This window comes from Symphodus melops (genome assembly GCF_947650265.1).
Source record: "Symphodus melops genome assembly, chromosome: 6".
NCBI lineage: Eukaryota > Metazoa > Chordata > Actinopteri > Labriformes > Labridae > Symphodus > Symphodus melops.
Window position 1 is genome coordinate 27467114 of NC_136696.1, and position 22319 is coordinate 27489432.

Sequence of the window (22319 nt, forward strand, 5' to 3'; positions counted from 1 at the left end):
GAAACAGATGAATGTGAGGAATGTGGAGTCACATGTTGAACACATATTGTTCCATTGCAAAAAATATAGAAGAATGAGGATCAGACTAAATCAGATAAGAGAGGTAGGAAGGAAATGGAGTATTGAAGGATTACTTGGAACTACAGGAGAAGGAATCAAGAAAACACAGAAAGCTGTGATACAATTTTTGAAAGATAAAGAGATATATAGTTGGATTTAGGTCGTTATTTAGTTATTAATGTGTTGGGTTTTTTTATTATTATTTTATTTTATTTCATTTACTTGATATTAAATAGAGAAGTATAAACTCAAGCTCCATACTCCAGTACAGTAGGTGGCGGTATACACCTCTTTTAGATATGTTTGTAACCCGCCAGTAAACTAAAAGAAGAAGAAGAAGAAGAAGAATTGGTTGAAAGATTCGTCACTTCCTGTTTGACAACAATAAGCCAAACCCCGCCGTGTTTAAACCACAGACTGTGATCATTCACGTCTGTTTGTTTCTCCTCGAGGCACACAGCCTTCACTGAAACAAAGCTGGATTGAGTTTTGGGATAAAGATCCACATGCTAGTGACAAAGTGGATGAACCGCTTGATGTCTTCCAGCTTGGGTTTTTTTTTTGAGTAGCGTTTTTCTCCTTTTGTTGAGTTTATCAGTTAGCAGTTAGCTGCTATCATACATAGCATACGGCTTACACGTGGGTGGCTGAGGAAACAAACAGGATCAGGCTTAACCGAACCAAACTGTACTGATCCGTACCGGACTGCTATGTGAAAAGGGGACTTTTTTTACACATCTATGTTTAAGGTAACCATGGTAACGGCTCAACAATGTCAGTTTGAAATATGAACGGAGTTTTGGGGGGAGAAGTTGCCGCAATTTTTCTAAAATGTCTGGAGTTGAGTTGCTGAGAGCTTTCACCGAGCAGAGACTGCCTGCAGCTGCTGAAGAGGTTCTGGAGCAGTTTGAAAGAACAAAAGCAGAATATGAGGAGGAAATCCGTCGATTAAAACGGGAAATGAAGCAACAACGCCACCTGCTGGATTCTGCTTTCAACCCTAGAGTCTGCCTCCACAGATTAGGTTTGTTTTGTTTTTTATGCTTTTTTATTTCCACTCAAATGTGAACATTACCTGTTTGTTTGATTTTGATTCTCTCACTCGTGACTCCGCCCACTGAGACATCTCGTGCATACCCTGTATAAAGTAGTCCTATCAGTGGTTTCATCTGATTAGTAAATTCAGGTTTTTATAACTTTATGTATTTCACTGTTTTCACAGATGTGCAGCAGCTGGTGGTGAGTCAAGACGAGGTTTCACCTGAGCAGCAGGATCTGAGCCCTAGACTGGACCAGAGCGAGCCACCAAACTCAGCACAAATTAAAGATGAAGAGAAGGAACTGTGGGGCAGACAGGAAGGAGAGCAGCTTCAAGGGCCAGAGGAGTTTGATATCAGCATGTTAACATTCCAACTTGTCCCCGTGAAGACGGAAGAAGAAGACGAAGAGAAACCTCAGTCTTCACAGCTTCATGAAAACCAAAGTGAAGAGAGCAGAGACACACAGCATATAAAAACAGAAGCTGACGGAGAGGACTGTGGAGGAGCAGAACCAGGCAGAGACTTTAATCCAGACAGTCATTTACAGCCAGATACTCCTGACAAGACTTCAGACTTTTCTGGTTCTGATACTGATGACAGTGGTGATTGGGAGGAGAGAGATGAACCTCAGGAAGGTTTAAAACTTCTGCCAAACAAAGACATAGCAGATACTCCTGACAACCCTTCACTCTATGAATCAAAGACAGATGACACAAGGTGGGCTTTGGAGGGCTCCAGGAATCCTCAGGAAGATTTAAACCCTGTGCAAAACAAAGATGTACCTGTGAGTAATGTGATATGTAATACAGCTAAAATATCAGTCGGCTCCTCTGAATGTGCTACAAGCTTCGGACAAAAGAAACCAAAAAAACAAAAAGGAATCCAAACAGGAGTGACACTTTTGAATTGCAAAAAAATCAGCTGTTCACTTTGTAAAAAAATGTTTTCTTCCCAATCAGAAGTTGTTAAACACATGAGGACCCATACAGGGGAGAAACCCTTCAATTGTTCAGTTTGTGGTAAAAGATTTACACAAAATGGAAATCTGAAGACCCACATGGCAGTTCACTCAGGAGAGAAACCGTTTAGCTGTTCAGTTTGTGGTAAAAGATTTACACGAAATGGACATCTGAGGCGACACTCTGCAGTTCACTCAGGAGAGAAACCATTTAGTTGTTCAGTTTGTGGTAAAGGATTTACACTAAAAGAAAATCTGAGGCGACACTCGGCAGTTCACTCAGTAGAGAAACCATTTAGCTGTTCAGTTTGTGGTAAAAGATTTAAACAAAATGGACATCTGAGGCGACACTCTGCAGTTCACTCAGTAGAGAAACCCTTTAGCTGTTCATTTTCTGGTAAAAGATTTAAACAAAATGGACATTTGAGGGAACACTTGGCTGTTCACTCAGGAGAGAAACCATTTAGCTGTTCAGTTTGTGGTAAAACATTTAAACAAAATGGACATCTGAGGCGACACTCTGTAGTTCACTCAGTAGAGAAACCATTTAGCTGTTCAGTTTGTGGTAAAAGATTTACACAAAATGGACATCTGAGGCGACACTCGGCAGTTCACTCAGAAGAGAAACCATTTAGCTGTTCAGTTTGTGGTAAAAGCTTTACACTAAAAGAACATCTGAGGCGACACTCACCAGTTCACGCAGCAGAGAAACCATTTAGCTGTTCAGTTTGTGGTAAAAGATTTACACTGAATGCAAATCTGAGGCGACACTCGGCAGTTCACTCAGGAGAGAAACCATATAGCTGTTCAGTTTGTGGTAAAAGATTTGCACTCATTGAAACTCTGAAACGCCATCTGGCAGTTCACTCATGAGAGAGACCATTGAGTTGTTCATATTTTTATAAAAACGGTCTCTCAACGTGATTGTTCCAAACGTCACATGCTTGTTTTTGAAAGAAGAAAATTCAAAATGTCTGTAATGCCAATTAATTTCTGTAGGAATCTATCAGAAAAGGTCAGACACATCTTAACGATGGTCAGATAAAAAAAAAACACGAAACAGACTCCAAAATAAGACTTAATTTTGATGTTTCCAGCAGACAACGTCTGATGATGATTAAATAAATTCTGCATTCTGAAACAGTTATTGAAAAATGATGTACAAATACGTTGTATTTGTTTTGCTTTATCTGTTAAAAAAAACAGCTTTGTTCCAAACATAAAATAAAGTCTTGTTTGCAATATTTCTTTGGTTGTGTTTTGCTTTATATGTAAAAAAAAAAAAAAAAGACTTTGTTCCAAACATAAAATAAAGTCTTTTATTTCTTTGGTTGTGTTTTGTATATTGGTCTTGATATTTACTGACTCACAGAGTGCTTTATGAAATATTTCAGCTGCTCTGTTTGTGAAAAAACATTTCCAAGAGAAGAGATACACAGAAGATAGTCCTTACATGTGTTTCCTCTGCAGTACAGGATTTGCAAATAAAATGGAGCTCTGTGACAACCCTTGGATGTTCATGCAGCCAGGGGCAGCCGTGGATCACTGGTAGGTTTATCCCCAGCTCCTGCAGCCACATGTCAAAGGGTGGATCCCAAGTCCCTTATTTGCAGTCTCCTCAGTCCTCGGCCGAACCGGAAGTAGTTCCAAAGCCGCCATGTTGACGATCGTCCCAAAGCTCTTATAGCGAACGGAGGAGAGAGGATCGAGGAGAGAGGAGGCTGATCCGAGGAGCGATGACCGAGGAGACACGAGAGCTGACTTCACGGAAGTCTTTTCACTGACAGACACGCCCCCTTCTCATATATCACTCATTGATTGGACGCTCTACAGGATCAGACTTCAGTGAAACTTCTCAACATGAGCAGAGTTTAATACGGGAGAATTATTTATCTTCTGAACGTTTCATCATTTAGATTCTAATCAATCATTTTCAGTATCCTGACACATAAATATCTGTTTATAAAATACAGAGTTCGGTGTCTAAATACAGGCTAGGTTCAGTCCAAACTGTTTAATAATAATCAATAATTATAGACAATTCAAAATGAAATCTTTTAGTCAGTAGAAACTGTCCTTTTGGTTTGAAACAGACTGCAGGTTGTTCTTCAGGTGTTTTTTTTTATCAGATAAAGACACTAAACACTGTAACTGTGTGTGTTTGATGAGAAATAATACAGTGCGTGTGTTTGATGAGAAATAATACAGTGCGTGTCTGTGTGGACATAAACAGCTGTTCGGCTGATTGACAGCTGAACGTGATCAGCTGATGTCGCGTCATGTGACGCTGTCGAGGAAATGACGTCTCATGTGTGTTAAAGCTGATTTCCTCGGTTCTCTCTCCTCGGCTTCGTTTCCTCCGTGCATCTCTGGTGGGCGGGACTAAGACGCAAGTGGAGGAGACAACTCTTAGGACACTCGGTGGAAGTCATCCGAGCAGATAGGTGGCAGTGTCGGTGGATTGAGCAGTGGAGCGGAAGCACGGAGCGTCGTTGGCAGCAGTTAGGAAAACTTGGACAAAGCGGGTTACAAACAAACTGTACCGTGAGTGTAGCTATGGGTGACACTTCGGATGGTGATGGTGATGGATGGACTTCAGAAATTGAGATTAGTCAACGGAAAGCTACAAGGAAAAAATCCTGGTCTGTAGCAAGTAGTGGAGAAGAAGGCTCATCAACACAAGTTTAAAAAAAACTGAAAGCTAGAACTAATGGGAACAATAAACCCCAAAGTGACAAGCAGGAGGATTTGAAAGTTATCATTACATTCAGTAATGATAAGGGACATTTTCATCCAGTCAAGGTGACGAAAGCTATAGAGAAAGAAATAGGGAAGATCAAGTATGCTAAACTGTTGGGTAACAGAAGAATTCTCATATCAGCAGTGAACAAGAAACAACAAGAGAAGATCATGAAAATGAATCATCTTGATGGAGGTCAGATTAAAGTACTTTCACCAGGAATGGTTGAGAAAACAAGAGGAGTGGTATCAAATGTACCTTTAGAGATGACAATGGAAGAAGTGAAGAAAGAGTTGCAAGGCAGTAAAGGACTCGAAGCTCAAAGACTCCAAACAAATAAAGGTGGTGTCAAGAATGATAGTTTGTCTGTGCTGCTTGTTTTTGAAAAGACAATGCCTTTGGAAGTCAATATAGGATGGTTCAACTATAAAGTGAGGGAATATATTCCACAACCTCTAAGGTGTTTCAAATGCCAGAGAATAGGGCACATAGCTCAACTATGCAAATGGAAACAGAGATGTGCAAAATGTGGAGAAGAACATGATTATGGTAAATGTAAAAAGGATGCTAAGTTAAAATGCTGTAACTGTGGAGGTGAGCATAGTGCTGCATATGCTGGATGTGTGGTCCAAACTCAAGCTAAAGAAGTACAGAGGTACAAAACTTTGAACAAGGTGACATATGCTGAGGCATTAAGAAGTGTAAGTATTCATGAAAACAGACAGAATAGTCTAAATGAGTTTCATACAAACACAGATGGAAATGTGAGGAATGCAGGTCCCCAGCGGGCAGGTACAGAATCTACTCCCCCTGGAAGATTGACTACAGTACAGCAGCAACGCAATCATAAGTGCAAAGTTAAGGAGAACACCTTGATAGTGGAGAAGGAAAGTTTTGTAGCTTTTATATGAAACATAATTAATGTTGCAACACGACAAGAAAGAAAGAGTGATTGAATTAAGACAGTAGTAGAAGCTGCAGAGGAGTTTCTAGATATCAAAGATTTAAAAGCTGAAGACATGCATCGTATGTTGAGGGGTGCAAATGAGGAGGGTTCTCAGAATACCACTTAATCTAGTGACGGTGTTCCTGATTTTACAATGGGATGCTAGGAGCTTGATTGCAAATGGACAAGAATTTAAAAGGTTTGTAACAGAATCTGAAATGAGACCTGATGTTGTTTGCATTCAAGAAACCTGGCTTAGGCCTCACCTTGATTTCATTTTACCTGGATATGAGTCTGTTAGGTTTGATCGAGATGGAAATCAGGGAGGGGGTTGTGCAACATTTGTAAAAGATGGAATACCATTCAGAAGAATATCAACCTCATCCGATATAGAATGTGTGATCATTGAAATATGTAAATCAGATGGAAATATAACAATAATTAACATGTACAATCCTTGTAAATTATTAAATCTGAAAATATTAGAAGACATAATGAGACGAGGAAAAGGGAGAGAAATATGGTGTGGAGACTTCAATGCACATAATAATCTCTGGGGAAGTAAGCATACAGACAGTAATGGCAGAGTAGTGGAAGAATTGATGGATGTTAGGCAGTTAGTTTGTCTAAATAATGGAAATGGTACAAGAATTGATATACGATCTAACTCAGTATCTTGTATTGATCTCACTTTAGTTTCTAATAACTTTGCACACTCTTGTGAGTGGAATATAGAAAATAATACAAACATAGGAAGTGATCATTTTCCAATATTGTGCGCTATAAATGTTGAAATACATTTCACAGAAAATTCTAGTCATAAGAAATGGTCATAAGTTGGTCATAAAATGGTCATTCTAGTCACAAGATATCGGATAGAGAAGATTTTATGTTAGAAATTCATCAAAGTTTGTTTAGACTACATAAACTTCTTATAGATGTGAGATTCGGTTGGGTACCTGCACATGTAGGAGTTAAAGGAAATGAAAAAGCAGAAAAAATAGCTAAAATTTCTTCTAAAATCTGAATATTTATAGATGTACCTTTTGGTAAAGGCGAAATTAAGACATTGATCAAAAAAAAAATAACAAAGAAATGGCAAGTCAGATGGGACAGGAATAAAAATGGGAGGAAATATTACAATTTACAGAAATCTATAAACACACGAGGAGTAAATAGGAAAAATAGAAGGGAGGAGACAATTTGAACTAAAATGAGATTTGACCATACAGGGTTGAATAACACAATGTTTTTGTTAGGTAAAAGAGAAACAGATGAATGTGAGGAATGTGGAGTCACAGAAAACGCTGAACACATATTGTTCCATTGCAAAAAATATAGAAGAATGAGGATCAGACTAAATCACAAGATAAGAGAGGTAGGAAGGAAATGGAGCATTGAAGGATTACTTGGAACTACAGGAGAAGGAATCAAGAAAACACAGAAAGCTGTGATACAATTTCTGAAAGATATAGAGATATATAATCGGATTTAGGTCGTTATTTAGTTATTAATGTGTTGGGTTTTTTTGATTATTATTTTATTTTATTTCATTTACTTGATATTAAATAGAGAAGTATAAACTCAAGCTCCATACTCCGGTACAGTAGGTGGCGGTATACACCTCTTTTAGATATGTTTGTAACCCGCCATTAAACTAAAAGAAGAAGAAGAAGAATTGGTTGAAAGATTCGTCACTTCCTGTTTGACAACAATAAGCCAAACCCCGCCATGTTTAAACCACAGACTGTGATCGTTTACGTCTGTTTGTTTCTCCTCGAGGCACACAGCCTTCACTGAGACAAAGCTGGATTGAGTTTTGGGATAAAGATCCACATGCTAGTGACAAAGTGGATGAACCGCTTGATGTCTTCCAGCTTGGGTTTTTTTTTGAGTAGCGTTTTTCTCCTTTTGTTGAGTTTATTAGTTAGCTGTTAGCTGATAGCGGTTAGCAGTTAGCGGTTAGCTGCTATCATACATACCATACGGCTTACACGTGGGTGGCTGAGGAAACAAACAGGATCAGGCTTAACCGAACCAAACTGTACTGATCCGTACCAGACTGCTATGTGAAAAGGGGACTTTTTTTTTACACATCTATGTTTAAGGTAACCATGGCAACGGCTCAGCAATGCCAGTTTGAAATATAAACGGAGTTTTGAAGAGAGAAGTTGCCGCGATTTTTCTAAAATGTCTGAAGTTGAGTTGCTGAGAGCTTCCACCGAGCAGAGACTGTCTGCAGCTGCTGAAGAGATTCTGGAGCAGTTTGAAGGAACAAAAGCAGAATATGAGGAGGAAATCCGTCGATTAAAACGGGAAATGAAGCAACAACGCCACCTGCTGGATGCTGCTTTCAACCCTAGAGTCTGCCTCCACAGATTAGGTTTGTTTTGGTTTTTTATGCTTTTTTATTTCCACTCAAATGTGAACATTACCTGTTTGTTTGATTTTGATTCTCTCACTCGTGACTCCGCCCACTGAAACATCTCGTGCATACCCTGTATAAAGTAGTGCTATCAGTGGTTTCATCTGATTATTAAATTCTGGTTTTTATAACTTTATGTATTTCACTGTTTTCACAGATGTGCAGCAGCTGGTGGTGAGTCAAGACGAGGTTTCACCTGAGCAGCAGGATCTGAGCCCTAGACTGGATCAGAGCGAGCCACCAAACTCAGCACAAATTAAAGATGAAGAGAAGGAACTGTGGGGCAGACAGGAAGGAGAGCAGCTTCAAGGGCCAGAGGAGTTTGATATCAGCATGTTAACATTCCAACTTGTCCCCGTGAAGAAGGAAGAAGACGAAGAGAAACCTCAGTCTTCACAGCTTCATGAAAACCAAAGTGAAGAGAGCAGAGACACACAGCATATAAAAACAGAAGCTGACGGAGAGGACTGTGGAGGAGCAGAACCAGGCAGAGACTTTAATCCAGACAGTCATTTACAGCCAGATACTCCTGACAAGACTTCAGACTTTTCTGGATCTGATACTGATGACAGTGGTGATTGGGAGGAGAGAGATGAACCTCAGGAAGGTTTAAAACTTCTGCCAAACAAAGACAAACCAGATACTCCTGACAACCCTTCACACTCTGAATCGAAGGCAGATGACACAAGGTGGGCTTTGGAGGGCTCCAGGAATCCTCAGGAAGATTTAAACCCTGTGCAAAACAAAGATGTACCTGTGAGTAATGTGGTATGTAATACAGCTAAAATATCAGTCAGCTCCTCTGAATGTGCTACAAGCTTCGGACAAAAGAAATCAAAAAAACAAAAAGGAATCCAAACAGGAGTGACACTTTTGATTTGCAAAAAAAACAGCTGTTCACTTTGTAAAAAAATGTTTTCTTCCCAAAAAGCTGTTGTTAAACACATGAGGACCCATACAGGGGAGAAACCCTTCAATTGTTCAGTTTGTGGTAAAAGATTTACAGAAAATGGAAATCTGAAGACCCACATGGCAGTTCACTCAGGAGAGAAACCGTTTAGCTGTTCAGTTTGTGGTAAAGGGTTTACACTAAATGAAGGGCTGAGGCAACACTTGGCAGTTCACTCAGGAGAGAAACCATTTAGCTGTTCAGTTTGTGGTAAAGGATTTACACTAAATGGAAATCTGAGGCGACACTCTGCAGTTCACTCAGGAGAGAAACCGTTTAGCTGTTCAGTTTGTGGTAAAAGATTTACACGAAATGGACATCTGAGGCGACACTCTGCAGTTCACTCAGTAGAGAACCCCTTTAGCTGTTCATTTTCTGGTAAAAGATTTAAACAAAATGGACATTTGAGGGAACACTTGGCTGTTCACTCAGGAGAGAAACCATTTAGCTGTTCAGTTTGTGGTAAAAGATTTAAACAAAATGGACATCTGAGGCGACACTCTGCAGTCCACTCAGTAGAGAAACCATTTAGCTGTTCAGTTTGTGGTAAAGGATTTACACTAAATGGAAATCTGAGGCGACACTCTGCAGTTCACTCAGGAGAGAAACCGTTTAGCTGTTCAGTTTGTGGTAAAAGATTTACACGAAATGGACATCTGAGGCGACACTCTGCAGTTCACTCAGTAGAGAACCCCTTTAGCTGTTCATTTTCTGGTAAAAGATTTAAACAAAATGGACATTTGAGGGAACACTTGGCTGTTCACTCAGGAGAGAAACCATTTAGCTGTTCATTTTCTGGTAAAAGATTTAAACAAAATGGACATTTGAGGGAACACTTGGCTGTTCACTCAGGAGAGAAACCATTTAGCTGTTCAGTTTGTGGTAAAAGATTTAAACAAAATGGACATCTGAGGCGACACTCTGCAGTCCACTCAGTAGAGAAACCATTTAGCTGTTCAGTTTGTGGTAAAAGATTTAAACAAAATGGACATCTGAGGCGACACTCGGCAGTTCACTCAGAAGAGAAACCATTTAGCTGTTCAGTTTGTGGTAAAACATTTACACAAAATGGACATCTGAGGCGACACTCGGCAGTCCACTCAGAAGAGAAAACATTTAGCTGTTCAGTTTGTGGTAAAAGCTTTACACTAAAAGAAAATCTGAGGCGACACTCACCAGTTCACGCAGCAGAGAAACCATTTAGCTGTTCAGTTTGTGGTAAAAGATTTACACTGAATGCAAATCTGAGGCGACACTCGGCAGTTCACTCAGGAGAGAAACCATATAGCTGTTCAGTTTGTGGTAAAAGATTTGCACTCATTGAAACTCTGAAACGCCATCTGGCAGTTCACTCATGAGAGAGACCATTGAGTTGTTCATATTTTTAGAAAAACGGTCTCTCAACGTGATTGTTCCAAACGTCACATGCTTGTTTGTGAAAGAAGGAAAATTCAAAATGTCTGTAATGCCAATTAATTCCTGTAGGAATCTATCAGAAAAGGTCAGACACATCTTAACGATGTTCAGATTAAAAAACCCCTTAACAAACTCAAATACGTCTTTAGTTTGATGTTTTTTGCAGACAACGTCACATGATTAAATAAATTCTGCATTCTGAAACGGTTATTGAAAAATGATGTACAAATATGTTGTATTTGTTTTGCTTTGTACGTAAAAAAAAAAAAAAACTTTGTTCCAAACATAAAATAAAGTTTTTTATTTCTTTCGTTGTTTTGTAAATTGGTCTTGATATTTACTGACCCGCTCACAGAGTGCTTTATGAAATATTTTAGCTGCTCTGTTTGTGAATAAATATTTCCAAGAGAGGAGATGCACAGAAGATAGTCCTTACATGTGTTCCCTCTGCAGTACAGGATTTGCAAACAAAATGGAGCTCTGAGACAACCCTTGGATGTTCATGCAGCCGTGGATCACTGGTAGGTTTATCCCCAGCTCCTGCAGCCACATGTCAAAGTCTCCTTGGTTAAGCCACATCCATGCCCTGATGACCTCCACACCCAACTACTGAAATTCAATATTTTGATATGAACCAGACCTCTACACACATGTACATTTGGTTCAAAATGCTGAAGCCAGACTCTTTTGCAGATGCAAAACATGTCACCACACAACACCTCTTCTGACCTTCTTGCACCGGCTCCCACTTCAGAATAGATGCGTAAATATCTTGCTTGTGTTTAAAGCCCTTCATGGCTTCACTCCAGTTTACATCACAGAACTTTTACAACTAGGCCCCTCAGGTCATCGCACCATAAGGGACGTTCCGGTTCCCTTATTGCATCGAGTGTAATCCAAGTTGTCTCCTCCACTTGCGTCTTAGTCCCGCCCACCAGAGATGCACGGAGGAAACGAAGCCGAGGAGAGAGGACAGAGGAAATCAATTTTAACAGACATGAGAAGTCCTTTCCTCGACAGCGTCACACGACGCGACATCAGCTGATCACGTTCAGCTGTCAATCATCCGAACAGCTGTTTATGTCCACACACACACACACTGTATTATTTCTCATCAAACACACACACTGTATTATTTCTAATCAAACACAGTTACAGTGTTTAGTGTCTTTACCTGATAAAAAAAAACACCTGAAGAACAACCTGCAGTCTACTCATAATCAAAAGGACAGTTTCTACTGACTCAAAGATTTCATTTTGAATTGTCTTTAATTATTGATTATTATTAATCAGTTTGGACTGAACCTAGCCTGTTTTTAGACAACAAACTATTTATTTTATAAACGGATATTTATGTGTCAGGATACTGAAAATGATTGATTAGAATCTAAGTGATGAAACGTTCAGAAGATAAATAAGTGAGAATATAAAACGGACTCCTCTTCATCAGACTCTTTTTAATCCCAGCTCATCACAGAGCGACTCTTTACAAACTCACTGATGTTCATCATCTGTTTAAATGTCCCACGCTCCGTTTAGCGTCTTTTTAATGTCCGTCTTTTCTCCCGTATTAAACTCTGCTCATGTTGAGAAGTTTCACTTAAGTCTGATCCTGTGCAGCGTCCAATCAGTGAGTGATATACGAGAAGGGGGCGTGTCTGTCAGTGAAAAGACTTCCGTGAAGTCAGCTCTCGGGCCTTTTTCAAACCAACCCCTACACACTCCCCCTCCGTGACGGAGTGCACTCTGTCAGAAGTCACACTCGCAGCTGAATGAAGTCCCCTCCATCCAGGTGGAGGGTAGAAATACAGCAGCAGGCTTTGGGACAAACTTCACTCTCTCAGGTGGAAACAGGAAGTGTGTGTTACCATGGTTACTCAGCGGCATCCTGTGGGAACGGCTTATTATTAATGTACGTAATACATTCTGTAAAAGTCTTTATGTAGATTATTTTTCTCTAGTAAATTTATATTAGTGTAGACTTACAGCAAAACGATCAGATGGAGCCCACATTCTTTATCGTAATTTATAATTTAATGTTTAGTTAATTTATTATAATATCAAAGAACAGGTTGTCTTCAATGAAAGCAGACAAGGAGACTATAAATGAACATCACAGCTGCAAGACCTTTATTTTTTTGTTGTAGCCGAAATTAAGTTTTACAAAGAAATCAAAAATAGAACAATGATAAATAAATAAGAGTGAGAGGTTGTCTGCAACATGATTTAATATTCTTTAGTTTTTGCAACAGTCCCTTTAAATATGAAACACAGTGAAATAAAGAGGTGAACAGAAGGAAGAAAAGAAGAGGAGGCTTTTATTTGATCCTTTAAAACAATAAACAGGTGAAGTTGTTCACGTCTGTATGATCATATTAAATGTCCATCTTAGTTGGAGCAGTGTTTTGGTTTGTTCAAACACTTACACATTTACTTTAGTACAGGTCACTCCTTCCGTGACTACCGGACGCAATAGGCGTTACACGTGATCATCGAGTGGGCATCGGTGCAGACTCGCTGGAGGAGGGTTTTATGGCCCACTACCACTCCCCGCTAAGTGGTTTGAGACGGACTTAATATGGCGGACCCTCCGCGTGGACGCGCAAACGGAGGGGTAGTGGACGGTTTGAAAAAGACCCCTCGTGTCTCCTCGGTCATCGCTCCTCGGATCAGCCTCCTCTCTCCTCGATCCTCTCTCCTCCGTTCGCTATAAGAGCTTTGGGACGATCGAGCTGACTTCACGGAAGTCTTTTCACTGACAGACACGCCCCCTTCTCGTAGACTTCAATACACATAATAATCTCTGGGGAAGTAAGCATACAGACAGTAATGGCAGAGTAGTGGAAGAATTGATGGATGTTAGGCAGTTAGTTTGTCTAAATAATGGAAATGGTACAAGAATTGATATACGATCTAACTCAGTATCTTGTATTGATCTCACTTTAGTTTCCAATAACTTTGCACACTCTTGTGAGTGGAATATAGAAAATAATACAAACATAGGAAGTGATCATTTTCCAATATTGTGCGCTATAAATGTTGAAATAGATTTCACAGAAAATTCTAGTCATAAGAAATGGTGTTTTGAAAAAGCAGATTGGAAAAACTTTAAAGAATTATGCTGTAAATTTGCAGATTCAATTTCAATGGAGGGTAACATTGAGGAATGTACAGATGAAGTATCTATATATATATATATATATATATATATATATATATATATATATATATATATATATATATATATATATATATATAGTATCAAAAGTCATATTGAAAGCAGCAGAAAAAAGTATTCCTTTCAAATCAGTAGGGGGTAAAAAGAAAATGGTCCCATTGTGGAATAATAAATGTACGGAAGCGATCAAGGAAAGAAATAGTTCATTGAGATTATTAAGAAATAATTTGAATTCAGAGAACTTAATTAATGATAAAAGGAAAAAAGCTCAAGCTCACAGAATAATTAAGAACAGTAAAAGGAATGCATGGAGGAGTTACTGTTCTACTATTGGGAGGGAAGTTAAAATAGGAGAGGTTCTGACAATGTTGAAGAAAATGAGTGGAAAGAAAATGTATACTAAAGTACCGGTATTAGAAGAAGATGGAACACTGGCAATAACAGATAAAGATAAGGCAAATATGTTGGGAAAGAAGTTTGCCAGTGTACATAGTGGTCAACATTTAGATGATGATCACAGGAAAAATAAAGCCACAATTCTAGACGAAAATAAGGATGTGAATAATAAAAAAGACCGTGAGGAAAGTTCTTTAGATGATGACATCAACATGAATGAATTGATAACAGTTTTAAATAGAATTAAGAAATCTGCAACAGAGGAAGATCAATTAAGTTATGTAATGTTTCAAAAACTTCCTGGGAAAATGTATGAGAGAACATTGGATGTCTTCAATAAGATTTGGAATGAAGGAAAATTACCAAAAAATTGGAAGAGTGCATTAATATTGCCAATTAATAAACCTGGGAAAGATCCTAATAATTCGGGTAATTATTAATTTATGCTATATTAGTTTTAAGTCTAACTGCTAATGCTAAACTGCACAGGTTTAACATATAATTATGTTTACTCTTAGTCACATAGGGGCTGCTAAATCTTGTTTGGGGGATTTGTATACAGAGGGGAGGGGGGACAGCGGGTGTGTATCGTAACTAATGTCTTGTGTCCTGCCTGTCTGTATACTGCTACTGGATGCCTTGAATTTCCCTCGGGATCAATAAAGTATCTATCTATCTATCTATCTATCTATCTATCAATTACAGACCCATAGCCTTAACATCCCATCTATGTAAATGGATGGAAAAGATATTAGTCAGAAGGCTGAACTTCTTCCTAGAACAAAGAGGATTATATGCATCTTATCAAAGTGGTTTTAGGAAAGGACGATCAACTATGGATGCTATCGTAAAAGTAAACAATGAGATAGAGAAAGCATTTAAAATGAAAGAAATGATGAATATAGTATTTTTTGATATTGAAAAAGCTTATGACTCTATGTGGAGGGAAGGACTATTAATTAAATTGAACAAAATAGGAATTAGAGGCAGGTTTTATAACTGGGTATTAGACTTTCTTTCAGATAGAAGATTTAAAGTAAAAATAGGCTCAGAAGTATCTGAAGAATATGACATTTTAAATGGAATTCCACAAGGTAGTGTTATTAGTCCTGTACTATTTAATGTTTTGATTAATGATATCTTTTCAAATCTAGATAGAAGAGTTGGATCAGCGCTATATGTGGATGATGGAGCCATTTGGGTCAGAGGACGAGATCCTAAAAATGTGACAGATAAAATTGAAGAATCAATAAGAAAAGTTGAACAATGGTCTTATAAATGGGGCTTTAAGCTTTCAGCAAGTAAATCCTGTCGTATGTTATTTACCAGAAAAAAAGGGATAGACAAAAATACATTTAAACTATATGGACAGGATATGGAAAGAGTAGATCAGTTTAAATATTTAGGTATGTGGCTCGATCAAAAGGGTACATGGAAAATTCATGTGGAAAAAGTAGAATCTACATGTAAGAAAATTATAAATTTAATGAGAGCAATAGCTGGACAAGAGTGGGGAGCTGATAAAAGATCGCTCATGTACATATATAGGGCTTTGATGAGGTCAACTATAGACTATGGGTGCTTTGTGTACAGAGCAGCAGCCAAAACTCATTTATTAAAAATAGATAGAGTTATTAACAAAGCACTGAGGATATGTGCTGGTGCAATGAGATCAACCCCAATTCAGGCATTACAGGTGGAGTTAGGAGAAGCCCCCTCAGACCTAAGAAGTGATAAACTCATGCTATCATATTGGAGTCGATTACATGGTAGTGATAGTTCAAATCCTGCTAAAAGTGTAATAAAAGATTGTTGGGAATATCATTCTTTTAACGGTAATGGATTTGGTTGGGAAATAAAAGCAAAAGTAAAGGAATATAAGATTGAAAATATATGCATTACATCTCCTACTCCTATCAGTAATATTCCTATTTGGATGTTTCCGGCTACTGAGGTAGATTTGAGTTTGATGGACCTAAAAAGAAAATGGGGAGACAATGAGAAAAGAATATTGGTAAGTCAGTATATTAAACATAAATATTACAATTATATAGATATATATATACAGACGGATCTAAAAACGAAGAGGATAGGGTAGGTATAGGAATAAGCTTACCATCAATAAAAATAAATATTGGTAAAAGATTACCTGATCAGTTGTCAGTATATACGGCAGAAATGATGGCTATTATTATAGGACTTCAATGGGTGGAGGAGGTGAGGCCAGATAGAGCAGTATGTTGTATAGATTCTTTATCCGTCCTCTATAGTATCCAGAATATGAAATCGGATAGAGAAGATTTAATGTTAGAAATTCATCAAAGTTTGTTTAGACTACATAAACTTCTTATAGATGTGAGATTCTGTTGGGTACCTGCACATGTAGGAGTTAAAGGAAATGAAAAAGCAGATAAAATAGCTAAAATTTCTTCTAAAATCTGAATATTTATAGATGTACTTTTTGGTAAAGGCGAAATTAAGACATTGATCAAAAAAGAAATAACAAAGAAATGGCAAGTCAGATGGGACAGGAATAAAAATGGAAGGAAATATTACAATTTACAGAAATCTATAAACACACGAGGAGTAAATAAGAAAAATAGAAGAGAGGAGACAATTGTAAATAAAATGAGTTTTGACCATACAGGGTTGAATAACACAATGTTTTTGTTAGGTAAAAGAGAAACAGATGAATGTGAGGAATGTGGAGTCACAGAAAACGCTGAACACATATTGTTCCATTGCAAAAAATATAGAAGAATGAGGATCAGACTAAATCACAAGATAAGAGAGGTAGGAAGGAAATGGAGCATTGAAGGATTACTTGGAACTACAGGAGAAGGAATCAAGAAAACACAGAAAGCTGTGATACAATTTTTGAAAGATATAGAGATATATAATCGGATTTAGGTCGTTATTTAGTTATTAATGTGTTGGGTTTTTTTGATTATTATTTTATTTTATTTCATTTACTTGATATTAAATAGAGAAGTATAAACTCAAGCTCCATACTCCGGTACAGTAGGTGGCGGTATACACCTCTTTTAGATATGTTTGTAACCCGCCATTAAACTAAAAGGAGAAGAAGAAGAATTGGTTGAAAGATTCGTCACTTCCTGTTTGGCAACAATAAGCCAAACCCCGCCGTGTTTAAACCACAGACTGTGATCATTTACGTCTGTTTGTTTCTCCTCGAGGCACACAGCCTTCACTGAGACAAAGCTGGATTGAGTTTTGGGATAAAGATCCACATGCTAGTGACAAAGTGGATGAACCGCTTGATGTCTTCCAGCTTGGGGTTTTTTTTTGAGTAGCGTTTTTCTCCTTTTGTTGAGTTTATCAGTTAGCTGTTAGCTGCTATCATACATAGCATACGGCTTACACGTGGGTGGCTGAGGAAACAAAGAGGATCAGGCTTAACCGAACCAAACTGTACTGATCCGTACCGGACTGTTATGTGGAAAGGGGCCTTTTTTTTTTTACACATCTATGTTTAAGGTAACCATGGTAACGGATCAGCAATGTCAGTTTGAAATATAAACGGAGTTTTGAAGAGAGAAGTTGCCGCGATTTTTCTAAAATGTCTGAAGTTGAGTTGCTGAGAGCTTTCACCGAGCAGAGACTGTCTGCAGCTGCTGAAGAGATTCTGGAGCAGTTTGAAGGAACAAAAGAAGAATATGAGGAGGAAATCCGTCGATTAAAACGGGAAATGAAGCAACAACTTCACCTGCTGGATGCTGCTTTCAACCCTAGAGTCTGCCTCCACAGATTAGGTTTGTTTTGGTTTTTTATGCTTTTTTTATTTCCAGTAAATGTGAACATTACCTGTTTGTTTGATTGACTTCCCTACGAGCGAGAAATAATTATGTTGCAGGATTGTGTGAATGTCACTGTGTTGATAATATATAAAATATATTGAACCAAAATTTCACCATCTGACCCTGAAGAAACAAGCTGAGGGGGAGGGGCTTGTCAAATAGATACCAATGTTTGTTTTCGTCTCCTACAATCAGCCAGGGTGGTGTCATGGCTGCCTTTTACCTGTTGACCAAAGTCAGAAAAGTTGTAGGTTCAAACACGGCTCTGTGAATGTCACTGTTTCCTCCAGGGACTGCGTACGGATTACGGCTGTTTTCAGTGTTATTTGCAGGCTGACCACTCGAGTTGTGCAGCTCCACATGTCCGCAGACAGCAGTTACAAAATGACCAAATCTCAACAAACGGTGAAGACGTCATCTCTGACACTTGAAGAGAGTTAATGTTGTGTACATAAGATCATAAATAACAGGCTTCCAGGGACTTTAAAGGCCCTGACACAGCGAGGAGATCGTCAGCATATTAGCAGGTCGGGCTGAAGGATGCCATTGTTAACGTCAATGTTGAATGTCCCTTGCAAGCAATGCATCTTGGGAAGGGAAGGCTGCAAAGGACCCAACTGTTAGAGCCTCCAAATCGGGGAAAAGAAGGCTGCATTCGAAGGAGCCGCTGAATTGGGACAGCACTTATCACACCGGTGTGACGCAATCGTTCTGACAACGCAGCCCACGAAGGCTGCGGCTGCTGGAATGGGACTCAGCTTATGTGATAGTTTGTGCACAAAAACGCCATGACCACACGTCCACAGAGAGAACTGTCACGATACTGTCGGTGTGTTTGATTGAGTCACACAAAAAGAGCAACAAGCGGTTCATAAACACTGTAGTTACAGTTTAAAGTGCTGTTGATGCACGTAGCAGCCATGTTGGATTCTAACTCAGTCTACTCCAAGTTGCTCCGACTTTCCGACGAGTAAATACGACTTCAGGGGGCGTTCCAGTTCACACTTGACTTGAATTTCAAATTAAAGGCACATCTTTAAAGATGATGTCATATATTGATGTTTACACCGATTCTATTGAATCTTTGTTCAACCAATCAAAGCATCGATGTGGAGTGATGGATCGCCGAGCCCCGAGGTCCCCTCATCACAGAAAAGACATAAAGCCATGTACTGCTTCCTGACACCACTATGAGCTTTCTGTCACTTGTGACTCCGCCCACTGAGACATCTCGTGCATACCCTGTATAAAGTAGTGCTATCAGTGGTTTCATCTGATTAGTAAATTCAGGTTTCTATAACTTTATGTATTTCACTGTTTTCACAGATGTGCAGCAGCTGGTGGTGAGTCAAGACGAGGTTTCCCCTGAGCAGCAGGATCTGAGCCCTAGACTGGATCAGAGCGAGCCACCAAACTCAGCACAAATTAAAGATGAAGAGAAGGAACTGTGGGGCAGACAGGAAGGAGAGCAGCTTCAGGGGTCAGAGGAGTTTGATATCAGCATGTTAACATTCCAACTTGTCCCTGTGAAGAAGGAAGAAGAAGACGAAGAGAAACCTCAGATCTCACAGCTTCATGAAAACCAATGTGAAGAGAGCAGAGACACACAGCATATAAAAACAGAAGCTGACGGAGAGGACTGCGGAGGAGCAGAACCAGGCAGAGACTTTAATCCAGACAGTCATTTACAGCCAGATACTCCTGACAAGACTTCAGACTTTTCTGGATCTGATACTGATGACAGTGGTGATTGGGAGGAGAGAGATGAACCTCAGGAAGGTTTAAAACTTCTGCCAAACAAAGACAAACCAGATACTCCTGACAACCCTTCACACTCTGAATCGAAGGCAGATGACACAAGGTGGGCTTTGGAGGGCTCCAGGAATCCTCAGGAAGATTTAAACCCTGTGCAAAACAAAGATGTACCTGTGAGTAATGTGATATGTAATACAGCTAAAATATCAGTCGGCTCCTCTGAATGGGCTACAAGCTTCAGACAAAAGAAACCAAAAAAACAAAAAGGAATCCAAACAGGAGTGACACTTTTGAATTGCAAAAAAATCAGCTGTTCACTTTGTAAAAAAATGTTTTCTTCCCAATCAGAAGTTGTTAAACACATGAGGACCCACACAGGGGAGAAACCCTTCAAGTGTTCAATTTGTGGTAAAAGATGTGCAATTAATGGAAATCTGAAGATCCACATGAGAGTTCACTCAGGAGAGAAACCATTTAGCTGTTCAGTTTGTGGTAAAAGATGTACACAAAAAGGAAATCTGAAGGCCCACATGGCAGTTCACTCAGAAGAGAAACCATTTAGCTGTTCAGTTTGTGGTAAAAGATTTACAGCAATTGCAAGTTTGAAGTACCACATGGCAGTTCACTCAGGAGAGAAACCATTTAGCTGTTCAATTTGTGGTAAAAGCTTTCCACGAAATGCAAATCTGAGGCGACACTCTGCAGTTCACTCAGAAGAGAAACCATTTAGCTGTTCAGTTTGTTGTAAAAGATTTGCACAAATTGAAGCTCTGAAACACCACATGGCAGTTCACACATGAGAGAGACCATTGAGTTGTTCATATTTATATGAAACAGTCTCTCAGCGTGATTGTTCCGGACGTCACATGCTTGTTTGTGAAAGAAGGAAAATTCAAAATGTCTGTAATGCCAATTAATTCCTGTAGGAATCTATCAGAAAAGGTCAGACGCATCTTAACGATGTTCAGATTTTTAAAAAAATAACACGAAACAGACTCCAAAATAAGTCTTCTTCAGTTTGACGTTTTCAGCAGACAAAGTCACATGATTAAATAAAATCTGCATTTTGAAAGAGTTATTGAAAAATGATATACAAATATGTTGTATTTGTTTTGCTTTATATGTAAAAAAAACAACTTTGTTCCAAACATAAAATAAAGTCTTGTTTGCAATATTTCTTTGGTTTTGTTTTGTAAATTGGTCTTGATATTTACTGACCGCTCACAGAGTGCTTTATGAAATATTTCAGCTGCTCTGTTTGTGAAAAAATATTTCCAAGAGAAGAGATACACAGAAGATTGTCCTTGCATGTGTTTCCTCTGCAGTACAGGATTTGCAAATAAAATGGAGCTCTGAGACAACCTTTGGATGTTCATGCAGCCAGGGGCAGCCGTGGATCACTGGTAGGTTTATCTCCAGCTCCTGCAGCCACATGTCAAAGTCTCCTTGGTTAAGCCACATCCATGCCCTGATGACCTCCACACCCAACTACTGAAATTCAATATTTTGATATGAACCAGACCTCTACACACATGTACATTTGGTTCAAAATGTTGAAGCCAGACTCTTTTGCAGATGCAAAACATGTCATCACATAACACCTTCTTGCACCGACATGCAGATGCATGGAGGAAATGAAGCCGAGGAGAGAGGACGGAGGAAATCAGTTTTAAAAGACATGAGACATCGTTTCCTTGACAGCGTCACATGACGCGACATCAGCTGATCACGTTCAGCTGTCAATCAGACTAACAGCTGTTTATGTCCACACAAACACACACTGGATTATTTCTAATCAAACACACACACAGTTACAGTCAAGGGTGTAGGTTTGATTTTGACTTTGGTGGGGACATGAAATCAGGGCTTACAGTGTTTTAAGTATTTAAATAATGTATTATTTTGTACTGGGAATTTACTTAAACTATTAAAGAAAATAATGGCAGTCTCTTCATCTCACTGATAAACAAAACAAAGTGTACTTGTTTTAGTCTAGAATCACACAGTTCTCACAATCATAGAGGTTTCTGCTGGAAAGAAAGTGGTTTAGTCACTGGGTTCACTTCTCAGGACGTTTTAGCTTCTAACTCAGTCTGAAGGTTTCTCTCCTGTATTTCTATTTCAGACGTCGAAGATGTGTTGAGCTGAACTATCAATATGCATTAAAGTGTCCAACTGAAGGATGACTCTGAGGTCAGCAGTGATGATGAGGAGTGAGAAAAAAAAAGTGAAAAATGAGTCCAGGGTTCACCGTGTGCTTCTTCCCTGCCGTGACAGTGAAGTATTGTACAATCTGATGGCCAGGGGGACAAAAGAGTTCTTGAGTCTGTCCGTGGAGCACGACTGTGACAGCAGTCTGTCACTGAACATGCTCCTCTGCCCGGTGAAGGTGCTATGCAGAGGGTGGTGTGTGTTGTCTATGATGGAGAGCATTTTGTCCAGAGACCTCCTCTCTACCACTGTCACCAGTGAGTCCAGCTCTGTACCCACCACAGAGCCGGCCCTCCTCACCAGTCTGTCCAGGCCTGCTGCGTCCCTCTTCTTCCAGCTTCCTCCCCAGCACACCACTGCGTAGAAGAGGACGCTGGACACCACAGACTGGTAGAACATCTGCAGCAGCTTTTTGCAGATGTTGAAG

The 22319-nt window shown here is 39.2% G+C and overlaps 2 protein-coding genes across 3 annotated transcripts; both read left to right on the plus strand.

The window, feature by feature from the left end:
- Positions 1 to 633: 633 nt before the first annotated feature.
- Positions 634 to 3722, plus strand: LOC306825855 (uncharacterized protein; the record flags this gene model as incomplete). The annotated part of the gene is made up of 3 exons (XM_079346809.1): positions 634 to 1084; positions 1283 to 1884; positions 3534 to 3722. Exons 1-3 carry the CDS (start codon positions 892 to 894, stop codon positions 3720 to 3722), a joined length of 984 nt encoding a protein of 327 aa, XP_079202935.1. The 5' UTR covers positions 634 to 891.
- A 3562-nt stretch (positions 3723 to 7284) lies between these two features.
- LOC306824900 (uncharacterized protein) lies at positions 7285 to 21176 on the plus strand. Of its 2 annotated transcripts, XM_079345309.1 has the most exons (4): positions 7285 to 7705; positions 17444 to 17881; positions 19253 to 19854; positions 21007 to 21176. In XM_079345309.1, exons 2-4 carry the CDS (start codon positions 17689 to 17691, stop codon positions 21022 to 21024), a joined length of 813 nt encoding a protein of 270 aa, XP_079201435.1. In that variant the 5' UTR covers positions 7285 to 7705; positions 17444 to 17688; the 3' UTR covers positions 21025 to 21176. The 2 variants fall into 2 exon arrangements, with proteins under 2 accessions (XP_079201435.1, XP_079201434.1); XM_079345308.1 differs by lacking the exon at positions 21007 to 21176 and having other exon boundaries at positions 7297 to 7705; positions 19253 to 20857.
- The last annotated feature ends 1143 nt before the right edge of the window (positions 21177 to 22319 follow it).

Bases quoted from the DNA above. Each gene is read 5' to 3' on its own strand.
- LOC306824900 (XM_079345308.1), top strand. From the start codon at position 17,689: ATGTCTGAAGTTGAGTTGCTGAGAGCTTTCACCGAGCAGAGACTGTCT. The intron at 17,882-19,252 runs GTTTGTTTTGGT...CTGTTTTCACAG, and splicing joins AGTCTGCCTCCACAGATTAG to ATGTGCAGCAGCTGGTGGTG.